The sequence below is a fragment of the Geotrypetes seraphini genome, chromosome 8 (assembly GCF_902459505.1).
Source record: "Geotrypetes seraphini chromosome 8, aGeoSer1.1, whole genome shotgun sequence".
Classification (NCBI taxonomy): domain Eukaryota; kingdom Metazoa; phylum Chordata; class Amphibia; order Gymnophiona; family Dermophiidae; genus Geotrypetes; species Geotrypetes seraphini.
Window position 1 is genome coordinate 109,340,583 of NC_047091.1, and position 19,561 is coordinate 109,360,143.

Below are 19,561 nucleotides of genomic sequence, written 5' to 3' on the forward strand. Positions count from 1 at the left end.
GTACTCTCCATTGCGGGAGGACCGCTAATTTTACCTGGCTGTTCCTCCCCCCCTTGCGCTGCCAGGGGGCTGTTCCTCCAGTGGGGGGGCAATCTGCCCTGGGTGACTGTGCTCCTCTGTTCAAGTTGTGGGGCGGTGCTCTTGGAGGGACATTGCTGTACTGGACATGTTGTGGAGGGGTGGGAGAGTGGGGCGCTGAGGGACCGTTGGGAGGGAGAATGAGCGGGAGAGGGGGAGTGGATTATGGAGGGTGGATGGGCGGTTGTGTTTGTTTGGGGTGGAGGTTGTTTGTTATTTGACAATTTTGTCTGGTTGTGGGGTGGTGTGACAGGGGCTTCGGGGATTGTTACATTCCTTATATGTTGGTGGGAGATCGGTGGACTCTCACGTGGGGGAGTGGGGGGTGGAGGGGAGGGGAGGTGGGGGGGAGGAGGTTGCTGGGGAGACAGGGGCTGGGTAGGATTTCTCTTTTCTTTTCTCTTCTTTCTGGTACTCTACGTACTTTGGGGGAGCTTCTTCCTGTGGGGGAGGGGGGGTGGGGGGGAGGGATGGGGGGAAAGGGGACATATGTGTTGGGGTTGGGTTTGCATTCTCTCTATACGTATTTGAATTATGGAGGTGTTTAAATTGGTTTCTTATAACATTAGGGGTCTTAATTCCCCTAACAAGAGAAGAGCCTTCTATAGGGAATTGCTCCGTCTGAGGGCTGATGTTTGCTTTGTCCAGGAAACTCATTTACTGCAATCCCATGAATCCTTGGTTGGGGATCACAGGTTTCCACAGGCCTTTTGGGCTTCCCGGGTGGGCACTTCTAAGAGGTGCGGGGTGGGTATTCTTATCCGTAAGGGGATCCGCTGCGAGGTGCATAGGGTGGTGAGGGATCCTCAGGGCAGATACATCATGTTGGAGGCTATGATTGAGGGGATCTTGTACTCTCTGGTAAATGTTTATGCCCCTAATGAGGGACAGGGGATCTTCTTCCGTGAGTTGGTCCCTCGGATCCTCAAGTTTAAGGGGGGGGGGCCCTGGTGCTCGGTGGGGATTTCAATCTTACAGTGACCCCTCACTTGGATAATTCGGGGAGGGCGGATCATTATGGGAGAAGGGATCGGAAATTGTTGCGTGCGGCATTGGCTGGTTTGAATGTGGTGGATTGCTGGAGGTGGCTCCATCCTTCGGTGAAGGACTTTACCTACTTTTCGGGTATACACTCCTCTTATTCCAGAATTGATTATGTTTTTGTGGAGAGGGGACTTCTCCGGAGGGTGGAGTCTGCAGGGATTGAGTCCCTTACGTGGTCGGATCATGCTCCGGTGTGGTTGCGCTTCCAGGGGGCGGGAAGGGGGGTAGGACGGAAATTTTGATGATAGTCAATAATGATAGTCTTTTAGATGACCCAGAGGTGGGAACGCAGATTGAAGGGTGGATACAAGAATATCTAGAAGTGAATGTGGAGTGTGGAGCCTCGTTGAAGGCGGTTTGGGAGGGATTAAAGGCTACCCTTAGGGGCAGGCTGATAGCCCTGTCATCGGCTCGGCAGCGAAAAAGGCGGGAGGAGGCAGCTGGCCTGTTGATTGTTATTGGTAGGCTGGAAAGTTTACATAAGCGTTCCCCTTGGAATGTGGTGTTGCGGGAGCGCTTATTTTAGGCCCGTAGGGATCTCCAGGCTTTGGACTTGGATAGATTACACCATAATTTACAGCTCATCCAGCAGAGATACTTTGAGTTTTCCAATAAAGCTAGTCGCCTGGTTGCACATTGTCTTAAGGTGAGACAGACGCGAAATCAGATCCTCTCACTCCGGGCGGCCTCTGGGGAAGTGTTACAGACTGAAGAAGCTATACGTGCACGGTTTGTGGAATATTATTCACAACTCTATACCCCGGAAGCTCCAGGACCCTTACAGGACCAGGTTGCTTATTTGAATTCAGCAGGGTTGCCCCAGATTGCACAGGGTGATGTGGCACGGTTGGACCGTCCTCTCACATTGATTGAGGCTCGTAGTGCGTTGCGTTCTATGAAACTTGGTAAGTCCCCTGGATTGGACGGTTTTACCGTTCGGTTCTATAAACGTTTCCAGGATCTGCTGCTGCCCCCCTTGTTGCGTTTTCTTAACTCATTGCAAGGGAATAGTGCCCTCCCCTTCTTTATGCGCTTGGCGGGGGTGACAGTGTTGGCCAAGGAGGGGAAGGATCCCCTCCAATGTGCTTCCTATAGGCCGATATCTCTATTGGGGGTGGATACTAAGATCTTCACGCGCATTCTGGCGGACCGATTGATGAGTTGGATCCCTCGGCTGATCCATCCGGGTCAGTCTGGATTTGTGGTTGGCAGACAGGTGGGTGATAACCTGTCTATAATCTGTATGACAGGGCCAGGGGGGGGGTGAGAGAAACGGTGTTTTTGTCTATCGATGCTGAGAAGGCGTTCGATAGAGTGTCTTGGCCTTTCTTATTTCGGGTCTTGGAGTCGGTGGGTCTGGGCCCGAGAATGCGGGACTGGATTCGGGTCCTATATAGTGGACCTCTGAGTTGCATCAAGGTGAATGGTAGTTATTCGGAGACTTTTTCTCTAGCACGGGGAACACGTCAGGGGTGTCCCCTCTCTCCGCTTCTCTTTGCTTTGACCGTGGAACCTCTGGCGCAGCGTGTGCGAATGAATCCGGATATTAAGGGGGTCACGGTACCGGGAGGGGATTTTAAGTTAGCTTTGTTTGCGGATGATATTTTGTTTACGGTGGAGGACCCGGCAGCTTCCTTGCCGGCTATATTGCGGGAGTTGGAGATTTATGGGGAGGTGTCAGGATTTCGGGTCAATGTTGGTAAATCGGAGCTCCTCAATGTTAATTTGCCGGCTGACCGGGTTTCCTATCTTCGAGATCGGTTTCCGTTTCGGTGGGTTTCCCATTCATTGCGCTATCTAGGGGTTTATTTTGGACCGCCGGGAGTGGAGTTATATGACCTCAACTTCCCACCTCTCTTTCGTCGCATTCGCCAAGATTTACTTAATTGGAAAGATCTGTATTTCTCTTGGCTGGGCCGGGTGGCCATCGTGAAGATGATGATTTTGCCTCGCTTGTTGTTCTTATTCCAGGTATTGCCTCTTTGGGTGGATAGTAAAATCTTGGAGGGGGTGCAGAGGCATATCTTTAATTTTATTTGGGCTGGTAGACAGCCGAGGGTGAGTAGGAAGGTCATGTGCATGGGGAGAGGGGACGGAGGGTTGGGGGTCCCGGATGTGGTGAAATATTATCAGGCTGCTCAGCTGCGCGCCCTCTTGGAATGGCAGACGCAGACACCGAAACTGTGGGTGGAAATTGAGCAACGGTTAAGTGAGGGGGTACCTTTGTTACATCGGCCGTGGGTGCCTGGTAGGGCGAGCCTGGTAGGGGGAGTATCCTCGGTGGTGACTTCCTTGCGGGTATGGAATCAGACCAAAGCTTGTTTACTGGGGAGTAAGCGACACTCCTGGTATACTCCGTTGAGATATAACCCTGGTTTTCCACCGGGAGGGGATGGGGGAGTGTTTGCAGCTTGGGAGTCACGGGGCTTAGTTTGTGTGGGGCAGCTGTGGGACCCGGTTTTGGGAGGGGTTCGACCCTTTATGGAACTTAGGGGCACGTATGGGCTTGGGATAAGGGATTTGTTCCCCTACCTGCAGGTTCTCCATTATATTAGGTCCTCGGGTCTTCTGGAAGACTTGAGGGGTGGTAAGACGCCCTTTGAGCTATTACTGGGCCCAGTGCTTCGGAGGGGAGCTCTCTCCGCGATATATAGATGTCTTAATGGTCGGGGGGCTCCCCTTCCGTACATGAAGGCCTGGGAGGATGATTGTGGTTCTGTTATTTCCTGGGACACTTGGGGCGACATATGGTCGGAGATCTCCTCGGCGGGTATAGCCGCTTTGCTGATTGAAAACGGATATAAGGTACTTTTCCGTTGGTATTATACCCCTCAGACTGTGGCTCGCTGGCAGGGGGGTGCGAGTGTGCTTTGCTGGAGGGGCTGTGGGGAGGTAGGTACCTACTTTCATATGTGGTGGCAGTGTGGGAGGGTGTGTAGATTCTGGACTGAGGTCTTTGCTCGGGTGTCCCAGATCCTGGATGTCCAGATTCCGGCCGATTGGCGACACGCCTTGTTGTTTTGGCATCAATTAGACCTGGCTCGGGGGGACTCTCTGTTCTGTAAACTAGCATTCACTGCTGCTCGATTGGCCATTGCCTCTCGGTGGAATCAGGTGTCTTCTCCCACGTGGGCCCTGGTGGAGCAACGTTTGCTCACTTGGCAGAATCTATATTATTTAACGGCTTTGAGGCATGGTAAACTACATGGCTATGCTCATGTGTGGCATCAATTTCGGGCTTCTGTGGGGGTTTGTGGTAGGGGTGGTCGAGGGCCTTGAGCTGACCTTGAAATTGGACTGGGTGGGCGAAGCTTGGAGGGATCCCATTTCCATATTCCTTTCCAATATTTGGTCTATGGTTGGTATAGAGTATTTACAACCTTATTGAAAGTAGTGGGTAGTGTGTTTTGTCCCTGGGGGGCGGGAGGGGGGGTATTGGGAGGGTCTGGGTGGGTATTATAGTTTGTTATTTCGTTTGCAGGGCTTGCACATGTCACTATTGCTGATTGTAGCTCTGTGAGCTAATTTGGAGTGTGATATTTTGCTCTTTGTATTTGTGTTCTTGCATTTCATGTGCACTTGCTATGTACTGTTTGGAGTGTTTTTTCAATAAAAGCTTTTCAATTAAAAACAAAAATGGTCAACCTGACTTTTGGATGTCCTTGCGGAAACATCCAAAATTGGACTAAGATGTCCTATCAAAAAAGTCCCTCATATACCATATATACTCAAATATAAACCAAGATTTTTGAGCCAAAAATGGCCCCAAAATAGGGGTCTCAGTTTATATTTGAGTCAGCATCCCCTCCCCCAAGACCTGTTGCAGACCTCCCATAAGTCCTGGTGGTCCAGTGGTAAACCAGAACAGGAGGGATCCCTTCATGTCCCAGCTGATTCTGAAACATCATACCTCCCTCCTGCCCCCCTCCCACCTTCCAGACCTCTAGAAAACTTACCTTGAAAGCCCCGGTGAACCAGGGCAGCAGCGATCTTCCTAATCTCTTGCCCCATGCAGAGTTGCTATCTAAAATGGCTGCAAGTTCTTGTGGCAACCTTGAGAGACTACGGGAACTTGTGAAGTTGTCATGAGAAATTGCAGCAGCCATTTTGGATAACAGCTCTGCATGGGGCAGGAGCGTAGGAAGATTGCTCCTGTCCCAGTTCACAGCTGGATCACCAGGGCTTTCAAGGTAGGTTTTCTAGAGGTCTGGAAGGTGGGAGAGAAGTGTGATGTTTCAGAATTGGCTGGGACAGGAGGTGGGAGGGATCCCTCCTGTCCTGGCTCACTGCTGGACTACCAGGGCTTATGTCAGGCCCAGGGCAGGCCTGAAGGCATCAGGGGAGGGAGGGAGGGGGACAGGATGCAAAGCCTGGCAGGGGGAGGGAGGAAGGGAGGGGGTCTGGGTGCAGAGCAGGGCAAAGAGGAAGAGAGACTGGGTGCAGAGCCGGACAGGGCACTTGAATATAAATCTTCAGTTTATATTTGAGTTAATCTTTCTTCCCCCTTTTTAGGAGAAATAAAGCTTACCTCGGTTTATATTTGGATTGGTTTATATTCGAGTATATACAGTACCTAAGAATTACATAAAATAAAACTAAAAGGGGAAAATGTACAATTTAATTACTAACATATCTTCAAAAAAAAGTTAAGGTCTCCTTTTACAAATTATTTTTATACAGAAGAGGGGGTGTTAAAAAAATGATCAGCCCCGGGTGTCACATATGCCAGGTATGTCTTTGCTCCTCCCCATTTTGTGTCTCTACTTTTACATGTATAATTTTACAAAGTACTTTTTCTCCTTTTTGTGTTGTTATATCTTTAAGTCTATTGTTACTATTTTGGTTTGTTTGTTAATCTTTTACTTTGCTTTCTTATTTTTTTATAAAGAACTTTGATTTTATATTTTGCAGTATATATTTATATTTTGATATATACACACACACAGGTCTGCCAATTCATTTTAGCTTCAGCTTACATAATTCTCAGCCCTGCTAATGCAACCAAACCTGACTTACAACACCCTGTACTATGCCAGCTCTGAGTCCTACACATAGATGGACCAAATAGAAAAGGTTACACTGAAAGCACGACTCTCTTTTATGTTCTGAGATAAGATATTGTTTTCCACCATGAAAAGCCTTTTAGCAAGGAGCCCATACCATATATGGGCTGAGGTGGCTGGATCAAGAGAGAGTAGAAAACAACTCTCCATCTTACCTCGGACAGGCACAAAGTCGCCTTCTTTTGTGGCTTTATTCCGGGCAAAGGGGCCAATGCAAGGGAAGATAATCAGAGCAAAGGACAGTAGCACAACCTGCAATACACATAAATGAAGGATATATTTAGCGAAGCTTCTTCATTCCCAGTTGTTTTTAAGTCATCTATAATTTGATATGGGTTGTGTGTATTTCTTTATTTTTCTGAGATCTGTGGTGTATAATATTTTTCTTCAAATCTATATTGAGAGCTAACGCTGGCCTCATCCCTCTCTGACATCACTTCCTGTTTGTTGTTTCTTCAAAATGTGTGCTGCAACAGAGAAATGCCTTGGTGTAAGGAATGAGTGTTCCTGAATCATTTAAAATGAAAGACATTTTTGGTTGGGTTTCACAGAGATACAAAGGGACAGATTCTGTAATTAGGTGCCTAAAGTTAGGCACCTACCATATTTCATGTAAGTGTGACTGTAGGTGCCCATTACAGAATCGTGCCTAACTAAAACTTAGGCACCTATTAGGTGCCTACAATGTTGGCCAAGGTTTTTAAAGCCTACATTATAGGTGCCTAAGTACTTTAGAGAATCACGCCTAATGGCGCTCAGTGGTATAGTATGGGTAGGGTCTGTCCTGGGCGCTGGTGCCCGTCCTCCTCTCCGTCCCCCTGCTCCTTTCCACTTCCCCCCTCCCCCACACCGTATATACTGTCTTTCTGTGGTTCAATCCAGTGGCATAGTGAGGAAAGCTGGTGCCCATTGACAGCGTGAGTAGCAACTTTAACCTGCTGCTCGCGCCAACGTCGGCTCTCCTTCCGACGTCATTCCCAGGTCCCGTGCCTAGGATGTGACATCAGAGGGAGAGCTGACGCCGACAGCAAGTTTGTGATGCTGCTCGCTCCAGGATAGTTAGAGGTACGGGAGAAGGGCAGGGGGGACACGCGCATGGCAGGGGGACGGGGAAGGAGAGGGAGGGTGGAGAAGAAAGCAAGGGTGGGGCACCACCACCCTGGGCGCCTCTCACCCTCGTTATGCCACCGATAGTGCATAAGTCCTTCTCCGTTCCTAAACATGCATGCTTTGTCGTTAGTGCCTATAAATAAGTGTCTATCTTATATAAAATCATGCATAAGATAGGCACCTATCACCCAATTCATTTTTTTTTTTTCAATTATGAGCTTATTAAAGCTTATAATTGAGGCCAATATACTAATTAAGTTAGGTGCCTATTTTTAGGTGCCTTTTATATAATTTCCCTCCAAAAAGGTCAAAATTTAGGTGCAATATTATCTATTGGGCTGGTACTCAAAAAAATCTCTATAGATTGCACATTATTCAGAATGCAGCAATCTGACTGATTTTTGGTTTGAAAAAGTTCAACCATATCACTCCTTTTTTGCGTGAACCGCATTGGTTGCCGGTAGAGGCAGGTGTGAAATTTAAGTTTGGTTCCATATGCTTCAAGGTATTGTCTGGTCTTATACCTGGATATCTAATGGATTCATTTACATTTGTTCATGTAAAATGTTCTAGACATTCAGACGCTATTTTCTCATTTCCATTAGTTAGAACATATAGATTCAAAAAAATATCATCAATGTCTTCTATCTTACCACGCAGCGTCCGGGGATATGGATCTGAATTGTGACTGCTAGTACGTATCAACAGTTTAGGAAACACCTAAAAACATACTTGTTCACTAGATTTCTAGGTAACTAAAACGTTCCTCTTGATTGTTTCTTCTCTTTTTTGTAAACCTCATGGAACTTCACGGTAATGCAGTATAGAAGCAAGCTTTTATGTTATGCTATGTTAAAACAATGTTGACATCCTTGCTGTTCTATTACTAAAAACTAGAAAACTACTGAATGCCAGACTTAAACTGGCATGGTGGTAGCAGGCTTCACAGCTAAAGGACCACCTTTGTGCTGCACCCCAATGGGAACATGATCTCCCTTCTGTGAACCTTTGAGTAAAGATAGAGAAAATAGAAGATACAGAGAGAGAATGTGGGTAGCAAAAGTCCCTGCTGTCCAGAATGCTTTTTGAAAATCCCCATCCCTGTCAGAGTCCTTGTGCAATTCGTCCCCTCTCCCGACAGGATCTGAAAGTTTAGTATGAATAGAACACCAAACAAAAAAAACGTTATTAGGATGACACATACACAAACACACTCACATAAAGTGCAAGAAAAGAGATTCAGGAGAAGAAAGGACGTAATGAAAGAGATGAGACAAGAAAAGAAAAGAGATAGCTGCCATAAGCAGATTGAGGAGACAGGAATGATAGCAAAAGAGAATACAAGGCAAAAAGGAGAGGACATAGGGAAAAGAGATGTAGAAAGGGAAATAGGGAATGATGACATGGGGGTGTAGAGACAGGAGTGAGAGATAGGGAGAAAGGATACAAGAGGACAATGAAAGAGAATAGAGATCAAACAAGCAGGAACCAACTATTAAATGTAAAAATGTACAGCACTGCGTATGTCTTTCAGCAATATATAAGTGATAAATAGTAGTAGTAGTAGGAGAGAAGACAAGAATAAGGAGATAGCCTCTTTTCCTTTCGATCTCCTCTTTGAACTGTGGGCTGATAGGAAATTCATTACTTTCCCCTTTTCCATACAGAATATCTGCTAGATTTGCCTTTCGTTAATTTCTGAATAATGCAATTGAATTTTATTTTCTTATGCATGTTATATGTTATTTGTTATTTAAAATGCAAAGAAATAATTAAAAAAAGGAATAAAGATATAGAAAAAGAGGAAATGGGAAAGGACAGCAAGAGCAAAAAGACAGGGAGAGGAGACAGGAACAAAGAGATAAGATAAAAGTAAAGCAATAGGGAGAAAGGAAACGAGAAGGAATGAGGAGAGAAAACGAGACAGGGGAAAAAGAGAGAAGTAAGGCAAAAGGGACAGGGATAGGCACAGGGAACACAGAGAAGAGAGGAGTAAAAGGTAGGGTGAAAGGAGACATGAATAAAAAGATGAGAATAGAAGGCAGAAGAAATAGGTAGAAAGGACAAGAAGAAAGGGAGATGTAATACAGGAGAAAAATAGGTAGAGAGAAAAGAGACAGGAAAGAGGAAACAAATAAAGAGATAGCAATAAGGAGTAAGAGAGAGGGACCACTAGGAGAGAATACAGATGGAAAAGAGGTAGGGAGAGAGCAGACAAGAACGAAGAGATGAGAAAACACAAGAGATAGGAAGAAAGGAGATAGAAAGGGAATACAAGGAGAGAATAAGGGAGAAAAAAGATAGGGAGAGGAGACAGGAATAAAAAGATAAGAAGAGAATGTAAAAGAAAAAGGAGAAAAGAGACAACTAAGGGGAAAGTGAGAGAATATGCGGAAAGAATACAGGCAAAAAAAGAGATAGGGAGAAAGTAGACAAGTATAAAAAGATGGGAAGATAGGAAGAAAGGTTACAGATGTAAGGAGAAAAGGAGAGAGAACATGGGAAGAGAATACAGGTAAAAAAGGGGTAGGGAGAGAACAGATATGAATAAAGAAATGAGGAGGGAAGACAAGAGACAGACAGAAAAGAGACAGAAATAAGGAGAAATGACAAGGGAACATGAGGAAATCATACAAAAAAGAGGAAGGGAAAGAGGAGACAAGACAAGAGATAGGGAGAAAGGAAACAGAAATAAGGAGAAAGGGAGAGGGCACATAGAAACAAAAGAGGTAAAGAGAGGCTGAAACAGGAATAAAGAGATATGGAAAGAAGGTAAAAGAGATAGGTAGAAAGGAGACAGAGGTACATAAGAACATAAGAATAGCCTTACTGGGCCAGACCAATGGTCCATCAAGCCCAGTAGCCCATTCTCATGGTGGCCAATTCAGGTCACTAGTACCTGGCCAAAACCCAAGGTGTGGCAATATTCCATGCTACCGATCCAGGGCAAGCAGTGGCTTCTCCCATGTCTTTCTCAATAACAGACTATGGACTTTTTCTCCAGGGAGAGAGAACATGGAGAGAGAATGCAGGTATAAAAAGAGAGAGATTGGAGACAGAAATAAGGAGGCTACTGTCACGTACTGCAATGCATGTTCCTGTCTGGGCAGTCTTGTTTGTTGACTGTATGACCAGGTTCTGAAGTTTTTTCAACTGCTCCAATAGAGACCTGTAAGAATTAAAACATGAGTATAAGTCTCTGCAGAGGACAGACATTCTGCTTTGAGTTGCGTGTGTGTGTGGGGGGGTGGGGGGGAGGAATGCATAAGGACTGACACTAGCAGTGAGCAATCAGTCACAAGCAGGACATTTTACATCTAGGCCTGATATTTCATTCCATGGCTTATGAAGGACGTTTTCCAGTACGTAGCAAAATATAGCACACTCTGCCTATCCAGTGCCATGGCCAGAATGTCATCTTCTGAAATACTGTCAAATACTGAGCTCTAATTGATGGCTATGGTCTACTACTTTAAAAGCACAGAGTGGATTTTCCATCTGCTCCCTTCACATGCTTCTTTTTATCCACCTCCCTCTTTTCCCAAGAGACTGGAAGCTGGGACTTACGAATTCTGCTTCTCCAGCTGCATCACCTTCCTGTGCAGCTCGTGGTTTTGTGCTGTGCAAGCAGACATCCTGAGAAGAGACAGAAGAGGTATTAGAATGGAGGGCAGCCTACAGCAACCCACTCTCCATCCAGAGAAAGAGAAATGAAGGAAAGAGAGCCAGAAGAGGGAAAAGAACAGGATAAAATGTACACCCATAGGGAAGGATAGCATGGGCATGGACAGTTTCCCACACTTCAACATGCCACTCAGTGGTGGACTGAGAATTCCCTTTTGGACTCAGAGCAGTTGCTGGGTAAAACATTGCCCAGAGGAATTGCTTTTGACACCCTCTTCCCTTTCAGGCTCACCATAAACTAACAGACAGATTCAAAAGGACAGCGTGGTGTTCCCTGGGCTTAGCATCTAGGGGCCCTGCCTGCCCATCCCTCACAACAGTTCTGGAGATGAGACTGGCCTTAGTATGGAAGAGTAGTCTAATGGTTCTTTTTCTTCTTCTGCCTATCAATGGAGGTTGTCTAAGTGGTTTACATTCAGATACTCAAGTATTTTTCCCTATCTGTCCCTGAGGGCTTACAATCTATTTAGCATACCTGGGCCAATGGAGTATTAAGTGACTTGCCCAGGGGACTGAGGCTGTAACTCTAACCACTAGGCCACTCCTTCTTGAAATGCACTAAGAACCTGGGGAATTAGGTTTAATTCTCACTGCAGCTTATTTTGACACTAGACCTCATTTAAACCTCCAATACCCCAGGTACAAAAACTTAGATTGCAAGGCCATTAGGGACAGAGAAAGTATCTGTATATAATATGTAAACCACTTTGGTTATACCACTGATATAGTAAGGCAGGGGTGGGGGGGGGAGTAGGGTTACCATATGGCTCCAAAAAAAGGAAGATAGATTGAGTCAGTCATCTGGGTTTTACTTCCACTGAAAGCAATGGAACTAAAATTTGCATGTCTCAATCCGTCCTCCTTTTTCTGGAGCCATATGGTAACCCTAGGTTGAGAGGGCACCTCAACTCTTCCTTCTCCCCCAACTCATGCATCAGCAACCTGCTCCCCTTGTTCCTCTTCAAATCTTTGCTGGCCGCAAGCAGTATCTTTTACCTTCTGCTAACGCTGGCTTCATCCCTCTCTGACATCACTTCCTGTTTGTGGAGACTAGGGGAGAAGGATGAGGCCAGCACGAGCAGCAGATAAGAGATGTTACTTGCAGCTGGCAAAGATTTGAAGAGGTACTGGGGGGAGGGGATGTGCACAGCGTGGTGATGCCGGGTGTGAATGTGGGGGGAGAGGGCACACAATGCGGCTCCATCCTGGGCACCAGCTTTCCTCACTATGCCACTGGATTGAACCACAGAAAGACAGTATATCAGATCCTTGACCCTTTGTAGTTAGGACAGGACAGCACATTGGTTTGTTTCTGTTCTCACCGGGTCTCTAGTCCATCAATGTATTCCTTCTTCTTCTTGCGGCTTTCCTGGGCTGACTGCTTATTCCTAATCTTCCTTCGAACCTTTTTCAGAATCCTCTCCTCATTCTGTTAGAGAAAAGAGTGCTCCTATTAAAATCCTGGTGAGCAAAATCTCAAATGCAGGCCCCAGCATAAGCAGCAGAAAGTCTTGTGAGCCATTCTAATGAAAGCAACAAGGGACCACTCATCTTTTCCCCATCTATATATCTGCACTTGGACCCTTGTATTATAGGAACAGCATTAGCATCATATCTATGTTGTGCAAATACTCTAATGTGTGCTTATTAGGTGTTTCATTGGTTTTACACTGACACTGTGTTATATCTATGTTATTTGAATGTTTTTCATGCTATATGGTATTATTTGTACTTTTTTTTTTATTTATCAAATTTCAAATTTACAATTCAAGTATCCACTTGTACAGAAAATTGAGGAAAGCAAACAGCTAACACACTGCTATTTCAAATACAAATTATCTTTTTTTTTTTTTTTGTAAATCTTTATTCATTATTAATCTTTCAACAAGTGTACAAATTAAAATCATACATATTTTTGAAAACATCACTTGTAAATCTATCAAGAGAAACAACAATTGTATATATATAAACCCATAACCCACCCACCCCCCTTCCCATTATTATTAAAATAAAACACATGGGGGTCCTTTTATTAAGCTGCGCTAGTGGGGTTAGCGTGTCGGACATTTCATCACGCACTAACCCCCGTGGCCGGTTAAAAATCTAACGCCTGCTCAATGCAGGCGTTAGCGGCTAGCGCGGCAGGCGGTTTAACGCGTGTTAAACCCCTACCGCAGCTTGATAAAAGGACCCCTTGGCTTTACTTCAACTCAAGTCCTCAAATTAGATCCAAGATTAAGTTTAGCGAGTATAGACAAAATGATATAAAACATCATAAAGAAAATAAGATTCCTCGACTGAGAAAGGATATCCCTTAATATTTAAACTGCACTCAAACTTTCCCTTCATAAGAACATAAGAACATAAGAAGTTGCCTCCGCTGAGGCAGACCAGAGGTCCATCTCGCGCAGCGGTCCGCTCTCGCGGCAGCCCATCAGGCCCACTGCCTGAACAGTGGTCTCTGACTAATTTTACCATTTACCTCTAATCCTATCCCTATAACCTTACCTCTACTCTTATCTGTACCCCTCAATCCCTTGTCCTCCAGGTACCTGTCCAGACCTTCTTTGAAGCCCTGTAGCGTGCTTCTGCTTATCACATTCTCCGGTAGCGCGTTCCATGTATCCACCACCCTCTGGGTGAAAAAGAACTTCCTGGCATTTGTTCTAAACCTTTCCCCTCTCAATTTCACTGAGTGCCCCCTTGTACTTGAGGTTCCCCATAGTTTGAAAAATCTGTCCCTGTCCACTTTTTCTATGCCCTTCATGATCTTGAAGGTTTCTATCATGTCTCCTCTAAGTCGTCACTTTTAAAGCGAGAAAAGCCCCAGCTTTTTCAGTCTGTCAGTATATGAGAGGTCCCCCATGCCCTTTATTAGCCTAGTTGCTCTTCTCTGGACTCTCTCAAGTACCGCCATGTCCTTCTTGAGGTACGGCGACCAGTACTGGACACAGTACTCCAAGTGCGGGCGCACCATTGCACGATACAGTGGCAGGATGACTTCCTTCGTCCTGGTCGTGATACCTTTCTTAATGATACCCAACATTTTGTTCGCTTTCCTTGAGGCTGTGGCGCACTGCGCCGACACCTTCAATGTTGTGTCTACCATCACTCCCAGGTCTCTTTCAAGATTGCTCACCCCTAGCGGTGATCCCCCCATCTTGTAAGTGAACATCGGGTTCTTTTTCCCAACATGCATGACCTTGCATTTCCCTATGTTGAAGCTCATTTGCCATTTTTTTGGCCCACTCTTCCAGCGTTGTCAGATCTTTTTGGAGGTCTTCGCAGTCCTCCATGGTTTTGACCCTGCTGTATAGTTTAGTGTCATCCGCAAATTTAATAACCTCACATTTTGTTCCCGCCTCCAGGTCGTTAATAAATATATTGAACAGAAGCGGTCCCAGCACCGACCCCTGTGGAACTCCGCTCGTGACCCATTTCCAATCTGAGTAATGGCCCTTCACTCCAACCCTCTGTTTCCTGTCCACCATCCAGTTTTTGATCCATCGGTGGACCACCCCTTGCACCCCATGGTTCCATAGCTTCCTTAGCAGTCTTTCGTGTGGTACCTTGTCGAAGACTTTTTGGAAGTCAAGGTAAATGATGTCTATGGATTCCCCTTTATCCACCTGACTGTTTACCCCTTCAAAGAAGTATAATAAGTTTGTGAGGCATGACCTGCCCTTGCAGAAGCCATGCTGGCTCGACTTTAGCTGCCCATTGTTTTCGATGTGTTCCCAGATGCTGTCCTTAATTAGCGCTTCCATCATCTTTCCCGGGACCGAGGTCAAGCTCACCGGCCTGTAGTTTCCCGGGTCTCCCCTTGAGCCTTTCTTAAAGATGGGCGTGACATTTGCTATTTTCCAGTCCTCCGGAATCTCTCCAGTTTTTAAGGATAGGTTGCATATCTGTCGAAGTGGCTCAGCTATTTCGTTCCTTAGTTCCTTGAGTACCCTTGGGTGAATGCCGTCCGGACCTGGCAATTTGTCGCTCTTTAGCCTGTCTATCTGCCTGAGGATATCCACCTTGCTCACCTCTAGTTGAACCAGATTTTCATCCTGATTTCCTTTTACGATCTCCTCGGGTTCCGGAATGTTGATTGTGTCCTCCCTTGTGAAAACCGACGTGAAGAACTCATTTAACCTGTCCGCTATCTCCTTTTCCTCTTTTACCACTCCCTTTCTGTCTCCATCATCCAAGGGTCCCACTTCCTTCCTAGCTGGTTGCTTCCCCTTGACGTACCTGTAGAATGATTTGAAGTTTGTTGCTTCCCCTGCCAGTCTTTCTTCATATTCTCTTTTTGCTTTCCTAACCACTCGGTGACACTCCTTTTGGTGTTTTTTATGCTCCTTTTGGTTGTCCTCTGTCTGGTCTTTTTTCCATTTTTTGAATGATGCTTTCTTATCACTTATCGCCTTTTTCACTGCATTTGTTATCCACACTGGGTTTTTTGTTCTATTTTTTTTGCACCCTTTCCTGAACTTGGGGACACACAGGTTCTGTGCTTCGTGCACCGTGCCCTTGAGTAGGGTCCAAGCTTTTTCTACGGACTCCATATTCCTTGCGGTATCGTTGAGTTTCTTCCCCACCATTTTCCTCATAGCATCATAATTCCATTTTTTGAAGTTGAGTGCTGTCGTTGTGGTTCTTTTCACCTTTGATGATCCAATTTCTAGCCTGTACTGGATCGTGTTGTGATCGCTGTTTACTAGTGGGGCTAGTACCGCCACTTCCTTAGTGGGTCCCCCTAGTCCGTTGAAGATTAGGTCAAGAGTGGCATCTCCCCGTGTTGGTTCCGTGACCAGCTTTTCCATGAAACACTCCCTCATGACCTCCATGAATTTGGTCTCCCTCATGCAGTTCGAGTGTCCGATGCTCCAGTCTATTCCTGGGTGGTTGAAGTCCCCCATCACCACCACACTTCCGCTTTTGCATAACTGTCTCAGTTCGGCCTCCAGGTCCTGGTCGATTTCTTCCGATTGGCCAGGTGGGCGATAGTACAGACCCAATTTTATGTCCGCTCCTGTTCCTCCTGGTAGCTTAACCCATAGTGATTCCAAGTCATCCGCCCTTATTGTTGTTTCCATCCTGGTTGAAGGTATGGAATCTTTTATATATAGCGCTATTCCTCCAACCTTTTTGTGTGACCTATCTCTCCTGTAGAGTTTGAACCCTGGTAAAGCCACATCCCATTCGTTGTCATCAGTCCACCACGTTTCTGTGACTCCAATTATGTCTAGGCCCTTTGTGCTGGCTAATAATTCCAGCTCTCCCATTTTAGCCCTTAGCATTAGTGTACAGGCAGTGTAAGTCCCGATTGTTCGCCTTTCTTGCTGGTTTTCCTCGTGGTCTGGCGCTCCTGGCGACCCCCTTGGGAGTTGCCAGTCCCCAAGCCTCGTCTCGGTCATCCTCCTCCTGTGGTGCGTCTGTTTCGTCCTCAGCCTGTTTCCTCATTTTTGGTTGTCACTCTGGATTCCGTTGTTCTCTGTTAGTCCTGTTTGCCAGTTTTATTTGTGTCCTAGACCCCTGCAATTTGTCCTTAGGTCCTTCTTCAAAAAATTTCCACTCAGTCCTGAGTCCTCTTTTACAGTGTCCTCGTTCAAGGTCCTTGGCCCTGGGCATCTGCATTGCGTCCTTAGGTCCTTTTCCCAAAAATTCCCACTCAGCCCCAATCCCTTTTTTACAATGTCCTTGCTCAATGTCCTTGGCCCTGGGCCTTTGTATTGCTTCCTTAGGTCCTTTTTCCAAAAAATTCCCATTTAGTCCCGAGCCCTCTTTTACAACGTCCTTGCTCAATGTCCTTGGCCCTGGGCCCCTGAAATGCTTCCTTAGGTCCTTTTTCCAGAAATTCCCATTCAGTCCCGAGCCCTCTTTTACAATGTCCTTGTTCAGTATCCTTATTTGATACTTTTGTCCGATGTGTCAGATTGACTGTCGGCTTTCCCCTCTTCCTCAGTTTAAAGCCAAGTCTATGGCGCTCTGGACGTTTCGTGCCAGCATCCTCGTCCCAGTCGTGCTCAGGTGCAGTCCGTCTCTCCTGTAGAGCTTATTCTTTCCCAAGAAAGTTGTCCAGTTCTGAACAAAAAGGAAACCCTCCTCCTCGCACCATCTCCTGAGCCAATCGTTTATTGCTTGTAGTTCGCCCTGCCTCCGTGCGTCCGCTCTCGGTACTGGCAGGATCTCTGAGAAGGCTATCTTCCTTGCCCTCAGTTTCAGTTTCCTCCCCAGGATCCTGAACTGATCAGTTAGTGCAGTCCTGTTGTAGTCCCTCCTGCTGAAGTCGTTGGTTCCAACATGGATTACTACAGCTCCCGGAGGGGAGGTAGTCATACATATGACATTCGATGCAGTATACTGGGTAGCTCCGCTGGGTTCCTGTAGCCTCCATTTCTTTCATCCATTCAAGCTCCAGCCAAGAAGGCTGTCAGCTGGAGAGGTTCAAAGAAAACATATTTTTTCATATGGTAATGTATTATGCATTTACATGGATGATGAAGAAAAAATGTCCCTCCAAGAGAGATAACCCCTGGCTTTAACATGGGAAATTCACGCCTCCTTTTTTGTGTGTCCCGTGCCAAATCTAGAAACATTAATATTTTATAGCCAAGAAAATCTTTCTGCTTATTCTTAAAGAAGAGCCGAAGCAACCAGTTTTTATCTGGTGCAAGGGCTACTGTAATAAGTAATGTAGCCACCATTGCAGCCTCTTGATCAGAAAGTTCCAACATTGCTGATACATTGAGCAGTTGATTATCATCCTGCAATTGTAGTTGCTGTTCCTTAGTTTTTAATGGCAAATAGTAGACATGAGTAAATGGTGGAATCATATCTTCTGAGACTTCTAAAATCTCCGTCATATAACATTTTAACATATCCCTAGGAGTCACAGCTGCTATCCTAGGGAAATTGATCAATCGCAGGTTATTATTGCGCGAAAAGTTCTCCAAGGACTCCAATTTTCTACATAGATTTAAATTAACTTTTACTAGTGTTTCACTAAGTTGTTTGGAAACTTTTAATTCTTGTTGGATATTCACTATGGAGTTCTTTGAATCTTCCATTTCAACCCTCAAGTATACGGCGCAGGAGTTCTTCGATATTGCCGAAGGAAGAAACACCAGAGCGCCGCAAGGCTCCAGCGGCGCTACGGCCTCTTCTCTTCGGCATAATAGAATTGAAGAAAAAACTTCCCTGAAGGGTTCAGAACATTTATCCAAGTGAGCTCCCACAGCGTACAGCTCAGCCCGACGGACCTTCGGCCATCTTGATTTGTACTTTATAGTGCTGACATTTATCATATTTCTGTTGTGTGTTTGTTCTACAGTGCTTTTATTGTGTATATTTCTTATACTTTATCAGGTTAGTCCTATTATTAGGTTTCAGTTTGCCATTTCGAAGTTTACCTCATTGATTGTATTTATGCTTATACAGTATTTGATCATGTTATTATTGTTAACAAAATTGTAAATTTTATGTTACACTTCTGTACATTGCCTTGGGTGAATCTCTTCATATAGGCAGTTAATAAATCCCAATGGACATGGGATGAGTTAATTTTGTCCCCGTTTCATCTGTGGAAATATTCTAAAGAGATCAGAACTACAAAAGCTGTGGGTTTATGGCATGGAACCATCTGGACACCCTGAGCAACGTTACCTTTCTTCATGCCCTATTACTAAAGCCATGGCAAAAGTGACCTTACACAGGCCTTTCTCGAATGCTGAGGCCATTTTTGCTGTGGCCAGAAAATGGATGATTTTTCCCATTTTCTGAATAAATGACCATGCGCTAATTTTGCCATTAAAAAAAACTTACTGCATGAGCCCCTACCATCACCTATTTTGTAGGTGTTAAGAGCCCCTGTGCTAACCTCGTACTAATCAATTAGCACACAGCAATGCCTCACATGCTGATTAGTGGTCATGCCTACTATCCAACCCCTATCATGCTCCCTTGCAAAAAAATTAAAATAGTTTTTAGCGCATGGTATGCACAAGCAAACTAGCCATTTTGCCATACAGAATGCCAGCCTTTTTAATGTATAAGAACATAAGAATTGCTACTGCTGGGTCAGACCAATGGTCCATCCTGCCCAGCAGTCCGCTCACGCGGAAGCCCCTAGGTTAAGACCAGTGCTCCAAATGAGTCTAGTCTCACAATTTAGCATGAACTTGTCCAACTTTGTCTTTAAACCCTGTAGGGTGTTTTCCCCTATAACAGACTCCAGAAGAGTGTTCCAGTTTTCTACCACTCTCTGGGTGAAGAAGAATTTCCTTACGTTTGTACAGAATCTATCCCCTTTCAAATTTAGAGAGTGTCCTCTCATTCTCCCTACCTTGGAGAGGGTGAACAGTCTGTCTTTCTCTACTAAGTCTATTCCCTTCAGTATTTTGAATGTTTCGATCATGTCCCCTCGCAGTCTCCTCTTTTCAAGGGAGAAGAGGCCCAACTTCTCCAATCTCTCACTGTACGGCAACTCTCCATCCCCTTAACCATTTTAGTCACTCTTCTCTGGACCCTTTCGAGTAGTATCTTGTCCTTCTTCATGTACGGCGACCAGTGCTAGATGCAGTACTCCAGGT

The 19,561-nt window shown here is 45.5% G+C and overlaps 1 protein-coding gene across 5 annotated transcripts in view; it reads right to left on the reverse strand.

Annotated features, from left to right (window-relative positions):
• The window catches only part of CREB3L3 (cAMP responsive element binding protein 3 like 3), a 70,671-nt gene that overhangs the window by 15,001 nt on the left and 36,109 nt on the right, over positions 1 to 19,561 (reverse strand). For all 5 annotated transcript variants that reach the window (XM_033953553.1, XM_033953552.1, XM_033953550.1 and 2 more), the window contains 4 exons: positions 12,302 to 12,408; positions 10,863 to 10,931; positions 10,380 to 10,464; positions 6,341 to 6,437 (listed from right to left, as the gene is read on the reverse strand). In XM_033953553.1, coding sequence (XP_033809444.1) covers positions 6,341 to 6,437; positions 10,380 to 10,464; positions 10,863 to 10,931; positions 12,302 to 12,408 — 358 coding nt within the window. The remainder of the gene's footprint in view (positions 1 to 6,340; positions 6,438 to 10,379; positions 10,465 to 10,862; positions 10,932 to 12,301; positions 12,409 to 19,561) is intronic.